Source organism: Jaculus jaculus, chromosome 11, assembly GCF_020740685.1.
Source record: "Jaculus jaculus isolate mJacJac1 chromosome 11, mJacJac1.mat.Y.cur, whole genome shotgun sequence".
In the NCBI taxonomy this organism is placed as follows: domain Eukaryota; kingdom Metazoa; phylum Chordata; class Mammalia; order Rodentia; family Dipodidae; genus Jaculus; species Jaculus jaculus.
This window is the reverse complement of record NC_059112.1, coordinates 112,209,516-112,217,371: the sequence shown is the minus strand read 5'-3', so window position 1 is coordinate 112,217,371 and position 7,856 is coordinate 112,209,516. Positions and strand designations below refer to the sequence as shown.

Genomic DNA, 7,856 nt, shown 5'->3' with positions numbered 1-7,856 from the left:
AGCTACTACACAGGCACAGGCACAGGCTGTGCAACCAGGAGACGGTGTGGTTTCAGAGGAGGTTCGAGTGAACCTCGCACACCATCATATAGCAACCCCATTACATGGGCAGATCAGATGCACGGCAGAGTGTGGGGCTCAGGATGGTGGCTGGCTGAAAAGGACGTTCTGTAGGCAGCAAGCGCACTATGCTCTTGTCCTGTGCTCTTGCCATTTTCTGGCTGTTAGATTCTGTCCCTCCACCCCTGGGAGAACAGGAGCCCTAATGGAACTTTGGTCGCCTCAAACAGGTGCCTTTAACTGCTGAGCCATCACCCAAGCCCAGCTCTGATAACTTTCCATAGCTATTGGGCATCCCATCCACAGGCCTTCGTCCTGCCCCCAGCTCTGACAGACTGGCTCTGACAAGGTCCCTGGGTCCTTAGACTATCCTAGTGACTCCTTTTAAGCGGCCCTCATGTCTGCCGCCAGAGGGCGGAGGACAGGACGCACCCCCAGGAAGGGCTGCCCAGGCCTCTGGTCACTAGTGGCTCCTGTGGTGGCCATGGCAGACTTGCTGGCTCCAGGCTTGTGGCTCTGAGGCTTGTCTGTCCCTGACAGACACAGGGTGCCCTGTTTCCCCGGGAGCTGGAACACGGGCTCTCTGTTTGCACCTGGGCTGGTTATCCCCCCAGGAGGGTGGTGGTGGGGGAAGCTCTGCACAGACCACACTGTGCCCCCTTCAGCCAGACTCCTTGGCTGAACCTTCTTCTTGTTCCCACTGGGCTCCTCCGCGGCGTGGCCCCGCAGCACGCAACATGAGCTCTAGGCACAGAGGATGGAGGGAGACGGCTGTTCCCCCTCCCAGTCCTGCGTCGCCAAGCAAAGTGTGTGTGTGTGTGTGTGTTGGGGGGGGGTTCCCAGAGTCTCTGCCATCCTCACAGCCAGTGATGGGAAGGAAGCCTTATCCGCTCCTAGCCACACTCCCCACCACCACCACTGGGCTCTGGGCCTCTGCAAGTCACCAGCAGGGGACTGGGGACACGGTCACAAGCTCAGGACAAGGTTTCTTTCCATGCCACACACAAATGCTATCGCTATGCTAGGGGGTGTGCTCCCAGGTGGGCTGTGTGGGACCCTGGGGTGGGGGTGGGGCTTGGTGGGAAGATTGTGCTCCGTGCCATGCTGGGCTCGGTGGGCATAGGGCCTGGGCAGCGCAGAACCGAGCCTCTAGGAGGGCCGGGACCACAAGAGCCTCTGGGGTTGGGGTTGCCTAGGTGCTGGTGACCATAAGGGCAGTGTGCTCTGGGGGCCAGGGTGAGGAGGGGTTGTTGATTTGGACAGATGGAAGGCCGGGCTGACCCCACTGTGGGGCCACAGGCAGCTGCCTCTCCTCAGAAGCCAGGGAGGTGATGGACACAGAGGCAGGTGGGCCGATGGCCATGAGGTGCACGCAGCCTCTCTCAGCCATGCGCTCCTCTGGGTTGCCTGTTGCAAAAGGACCTGCGACCACAGTGGGAACGCCAAGCAGAGCTGTGGCTGGCCTCCGGCCTGCTTTATTTCAGGCTGTGCCCGGATGGGGTTCTGGCAGCGGCCACTCCCGCGCACTAAAGTAGTCCTTCAGGCCGTCCAGGCAGAGCGGGGGGAAGTAGGGGCCGATGCGCTTGCGTATCCACCACTTGCCCTGGGCAGAGTGCTGGCCACCAGGGAGGCTGAACCGGTACCGGTAGTGCTCTCCTCGAACCCACCTGCGGGGATGACACGCCTGTTGGTCCCTGCCTGTGGGCCAGGCTCCTCAGAAGGGCCTCGAGGTCTTCATTCCTGTTGGACCAGGGCTCCTCGAGGGCCTCCAGCCCAGGAGTCAGGTCTCGGGCCTGTCACCCACGGATGGGGCCTCACCTTTTCCCAGACCTCCAGCAAGCCTACAACCCTCTATGAGTCTTAAATATAAAGTGGGTAAAGTGGGCTTCAGGGACAGTTGTCCTCAAGGAAGATGCTGGCCATTTCTTCCCAGGTCCAGCCAGCAGGGCGTGGGCTGGGCACTGCAAGCTCTCAGTGGGGCTGGAGAGGGAGGACGTGGCAGTGGGGGTGTGCTCCGCTTGTTCCGGCTGTGGGTCTTGAGGCGTCATTGAGTGCGAAGATCAATTCTCCCTCTCCGTAAGTATGAACCCTGGCTGTGTTGGGAGGTCCCTGAGGAAGGGCTCTGAGAAGGGCTGAGTAGAGCCACACCGGCTGCCACAGTTGGACCTGCAGTGACAGGGCAGGGCCCTCCCCTCCTGAAACTGGGGTCCTGGCCCTGAATTTAATGAGGCAGGGGATGCAGAGCTCCTGGAAGGTCCCTGTCATGACTGAACTGCCCCTCTTGCTTTCATCTGTTTGTCCAAGACAGAGTGAAGAAAGGCTGGGAGGCCAAAAAGGCACTCAGCTGTTATCAAGGGGAGATGGCAGGGAAGTACACAGGGAGGAGCCTCCTGCTATCCTGGTAGGCCAATGCGGGTAACCGGGAGACTCCAGAACCTAACTGAAGACTAAACTCTGGGTTGGAGAGATGGCCTGGGTTTGATTCCCCAGTGCCCATGTAAAGCCAGGTTCACAAAGGGGTGTATGCATCTGGAGTTTGTCTGCAGTGGCAGGAGGCCTTAGCATACCCATTCTCATTCTCTCTCAAATTTTGTAAAAAGGTACAGGTAGGCCGGGTGTGGTGGTGCACGCCTTTACACCCAGCACTTGGGAGGCAGAGGTAGGAGGATGGCTGTGAATTTGAGGCTACCCTGAGACTACACAGTAAATTCCAGGTCAACCTGGGAGTGACACCTTACCTCAAAAACAAACAAACAAATCCCCAAACATAAACAAAACAAAAAACCCCACAAGACTGTCCTCTAGATCCTGGCAGTATCTGAGCACTGTCCCATTAGGAACGCCTGTCCTCTTGCTAAGGTCTTCTTACCTCGCCCATCTGTAATCTTCAGGTCACCTTAAGAAGGTCATGTAGGTGGAATCCTACAGGGTGTGGCATGATAAAGTGGCTTCTCCACTTAGCGTGGCCCTCTGGAGACTCACTGTTCCTGTCACTACAGACCTGGTGCCAGGAGGACCCACAGCCCCTCCCGCTTCAAGCAGGTCGTTTCCATCCCTTTCCCCTGTGAGCTGAATCAATTGTTTTCCAAATTAAAATTTTTTAAATTTGTTATGCATATGGGCATGCATGCCATAGTGTGGGCGTATTAAGATCACAGCTGGATGTGCCACTTTGCATCCAACTTTATGTGGGTGCTGGGGAATTGAGCCCGGGCTTGCAGACTTTGCAAGCAAGTGCCTTTAACTGCTGGGCCAGCTTCCCAGCCTGAGTTACATAATTAAAAAGATTCCATGGTCTTCTCAATAATTTTATATAGCTTTGTATAGTTTTTCTTTTTCCGAGGTAGGGTCTCACTGTAGCCCAGGCTGGCCTGGAATTCATATGTAGTCTCAGGGTGGCCTCAAACTCATGGCGATCCTCCTACCTCTGCCTCCGAGTGCTGGGATTAAAGGCATGCGCTACCACGCCTGGCTATTTTTTGTTTTCTTTTCTTTCTTTCTTTCTTTGTTTTAAATTTATTTATTTGAGAGTGACAGACACAGAGAGAAAGACAGATAGAGGGAGAGAGAGAGAATGGGCGCGCCAGGGCTTCCAGCCTCTGCAAATGAACTCCAGATGCGTGCGCCCCCTTGTGCATCTGGCTAACGTGGGACCTGGGGAACCGAGCCTCAAACCGGGGTCCTTAGGCTTCACAGGCAAGCGCTTAACCGCTAAGCCATCTCTCCAGCCCTTTTTTTGTTTTCTTAATAGCAGTTGTTCTTGGCATGTTATAAGCACATCACAATCTGCTGGAACCCTTCATCAAACCCCATCTCCTCTTCATTTATGATGGAAGTATCTTGACTATCTCCTCACATGAACTTTGGACCCCTTAGAGTGTGCTGTAACCCTAGCTTAGCCCCCAGACATGACTGGTGACTCAGGAGGAGCTGAGTTGAATGAACCCGTTGACTGCCTTTTAGGAAGTGTCTTCTTTCTGGGTGAGGGTTCCACAGGGGGCTCAGGTCTGGAAGCTCCATCCCTGGGGTGGGGCAAACCCACGATAGGTAGTCTCTCATGTGCCCTCACCGGACACTGCAGGGCCGGGGAGATGGCCACAGAGTCTGCAAAACTGTAGCTCTAGTTCCAAGAGACCTGACCATGGCTAACCTGGAGATGTGTGTACGCCTCAGGTGTGTACCTGACCAGGGTTCCTGGTAGTTGTAGAGTGCTGGGCAGGAGTGGGCCACTCTAGAGGGGAGCAGAGCCAGGGCCTCTGAGATAGTCCCTAAGAAGACTGCCTGCTTCCCCGGCCCCATAGATGGCGGTGCTGGGAGAGGCTCTAGAAGTGATACTTGGTCCCCTGCCTGGGCTGCCAGACGTGCAGCTGCTCTGCTGCCTTGGGTGGACCCCTCCCACTGGCCTTGACAGCTGTGGGCAGCTCCAGGTTCAGCTGTCCCGAGGCCTCTCTAGGGACAAACGGGAATGTGTTTTCTGTCAGCTCAATGGCTGGCAGGATGCAGGGGGACTGGGACTGCTTGGCCCCAAGTCTCAGTTCCTACCCGGTACGATACCATGCACTGCCATGCCAGCCCAGACCCCCACCCATGAGGCCACGAACTGGCCATGGAATGAGACACATGAGGGGGCCTTACCTGGGGGGCGCCCTACCCTCGAAGGGGTTGAGCGCAAGCAAGGACAGGGCCTCGGCATCACCAGCCAGGAGCTTGCCCGCCAGATGGATGATCCACTCATTCTGCTCGTAGGTCTGCGGGGATGGTGTCAGTGAGGCCGGAGTGTGGGGACAGGGCTGCTCCAGAGAGCTGGCACCTGTGCAGCCCCTGCCACCCAACCTGGCTACTCTGAACATTGCCCGCTAGCCAGCGTGTGGCATGTCCAGGTGCACCAGGTCTCAGTCTCCTCTGTGGGCCCACAGGCACCTTGTCCCGAGGCTGCCTGCTTTCTGCTCTGTGGGCCTGACCTGGGGGTCACTCACCTGTGTGACCTCCTGCCCCTGGGTTTATGCTCGTTTGGGGGCTGTGGGGGTGACAGTCTGCAGGGTCAGAGTGCTGGACACACCCAAATGCCCACAGCACAAACCCGAGGCTCGGCTCTCCCACGGGACCCATCTCAAGTCGGGCCCAGACTCTCCTTAGCCGCCTGTCTGCCGCAAGCACGGCATCTTTACCTGAAAGGCCGCAAACCACATGAGCCAGTCCAGGCGGTAGTGGTAGGGGGAGATCAGGCACGGCCGCCTCCATGGATCGCCGGGCTTGCACTTGAACTCATAGTCTTCCCACACCACATCAGGTGCGCTGGCATTGGGGCTAGCTGTGCCCTGTAGGATTACCTCTGTCCGCTCTTTGGTAATGCTGGGAGAGACCAAGGTGGGCTGCTGTGGCCACAGCATGTCCACATCACATATGGGGTAGAGGCTCTACCGTCCTCTGGGCAGGGGAGGGAAAGTGGTAACAGGCGACATGTATCAGTAGCATATGTCTCTTCAAAGTGGGGATGGGAGGGCAGCCCTCAGTGTCCCGGCCAAGATACTCGGCCCCTACCTTCCAAAGGCCCCGTAGGTGTTAACGATCCTCAGTGGACTGAAGGAAGTATTCATGATCTGTCTGGAGCTCAGCAGGTTGAGGACCACGGGCACGCTGAGCCAGGCCACCAGCACGCCCAGGGCAAGGTTGACCAGCCGTCGTACCAGGCAGCCTGGCCCGAAGGAGAGAGGTACGTTGTCATGAACTGGGCTCCTGACCCAGGGCACAACTGCACTGTCTCTTCAGTCAGATACTGGCTGCTGTCCTGACCTGCCATGCTCAAGGAAGCCATAGAATGTACTGAGTTTGGGGTGCGGGCTACTGCCTCCCTCCTTCCCACAGCTGCTTGTCCTGGAGCCAAGAGCGCCTCCCAAAGCCAACATGGAAACTGCGGTGTAATGCTGTCCATATAGGGCTCTAAAAGTGGCCCTAAGGGTCAGCTGTCGCAGGTACTGGCCTGACAAATGGATTACACCACAGATACTCCTCCAAGTGCCCATGGTGGCCACCCTGTCCTTAGTTAATAGTCTCGGGACACAGGGACTGGAGTCGGGGCACGTTCCACCTACCATAGCTCAGCCTGGGCTGGATCCCTTGTGCTTCCTCATTCTGCAGCTTCAGGACTCGATCCTTCAGGCCCTGTGCCCCTGAGGGAAACAGGAACCCCAGGGCTGCATCATCAAAGCAGGCAAGGCTGGGCACGATGGTCAGCCAGTTCAGGAAGCTCAGGTTCCCGCTGATGATGAGGATCACCTGTAGGTGCAGGCCCGAGCTGTGGGAGCGCTCAGGAAGCAGGGCTGCCTCCCTCCACGAGTCCCTGCAAGGCACCATCTCTCACTCTAGAGGTACCCAAAGGGTGCCTTCTCTTTAGTTCTGGCCTGGGCCCATGATCCTAGCCCTAATTAAACCCACAGTTCCTACCCAGACCCCAGGAAAGGCTAGGCGGGTGGGCCCTGGCCTGTGTGGGTGGACTGAGCAGCCTGGGCTCCCTGGGAGCCATCTTGGTGGCAGCTTTGAGGCAGGCCTGGAGGTGTGAGATGAGAGGCTCAGAAGAAACCCCAGCTCATGGAGGAACACACAGTAGATGACAGAACCATGACCGATGGCTGAGGACAGTGAGATGACCACTGTGGATGTCCTCAAAAAGGATAGTGGCCTGGAGTCATGTGGAGTGGAAGTGTGTAGATGGAGATACAGGACCTCAGAAAACTTAAACCTTTCCAACTGACCTCACTGTCACACTGATACAAACAACAAAATGTGTCTGCAGTGTGAAGTACAGTGGCTTCTGGAAAGGTCTACACCTGAGAGGCAATGAATGGCTTCCAAGCACTCTGGCTCTGGGATACTTCTTGGATCCTGGCAGCCAGAAACCCCTCTCACACTCCAGTGATAACACTGGGTTGTTTTGACCTTCACAGGGAGTCACAGAGTGTCTTTCAGAAGATCATGGAGGGTTATCCGACAGGGATAGCATCTACCCCAGGGTGCTTGTCTGTTTTCCTATGGTGCGTGAAACTGAGTCCAGCTTGTACCACTGTGAGCAAGGTGTCCGTGGGTCCGTATGGGCTGTGCTGGGCTGCACGGGCCCTGAGGCAGGTGCGTGGTGACTGCGTGAGGCAGGTGGCAGAGGCCGCCCACACTGCCACAGTGGAGCTGAGGGCTGCAGCTCTGTGCCGTCCCCAACACAGAGCGGCCGTTCAGCTGGAATCTGGGGCAGCAGGTTGTGTTTTGTTTGGGCACCCCATGCTGAACAATGCGCTGAGTGTTGGCTCAGGGGTGCCCACACATCCTTATCTTTTCCTACTGCACAGCTGAGAGCCTCAGTGCTTCGACTAGCATTTTCTGTGAGGGTACAGAGCCATCACTCATACCCTGCCTGCCTTTTTAAAAATTTTTATTTATTTGAGGGACAGAAAGAGGCAGAGAGAGAGAATGGGCATGCCAGGGCTCCAGCCATTGCAAATAAATAACTCCAGATGCATGCGGCCCCTGGTGCATCTGGCTTACGTGGGACCTGGAGAATCAAACCTGGGTCCTTAGGTTTCGTAGGCATGTGCCTTGATCACTCGGCCATCTCTCCAGGCCCATGCCTGGCATTTTAAATGAACACATACACTCAGGTTCTCATGTCTGTGCAGCAAGTGCATTACTAACCAAGCTATCCCCCAGGCCCTATTTTTGGGTGTTTAAAAATTTCAATTTTCATAAATATCAATTTTTAAACTACCACTAGAGCTGTGTCCCATCTAAGAAGTCTGCTTACTCCACAA

General features: G+C 56.3%; 1 protein-coding gene across 2 annotated transcripts in view; it reads right to left on the bottom strand.

The window, feature by feature from the left end:
- Nucleotides 1–1,513: 1,513 nt before the first annotated feature.
- The window catches only part of Lmf1 (lipase maturation factor 1), a 103,502-nt gene continuing 97,159 nt past the window's right edge, over nt 1,514–7,856 (bottom strand). For both annotated transcript variants that reach the window (XM_004651971.2, XM_045130063.1), the window contains 5 exons: nt 6,153–6,336; nt 5,602–5,755; nt 5,229–5,412; nt 4,696–4,808; nt 1,514–1,727 (listed from right to left, as the gene is read on the bottom strand). In XM_004651971.2, the coding sequence (XP_004652028.2) occupies nt 1,541–1,727; nt 4,696–4,808; nt 5,229–5,412; nt 5,602–5,755; nt 6,153–6,336 (822 nt within the window). In that variant the 3' untranslated portion in view covers nt 1,514–1,540. The remainder of the gene's footprint in view (nt 1,728–4,695; nt 4,809–5,228; nt 5,413–5,601; nt 5,756–6,152; nt 6,337–7,856) is intronic.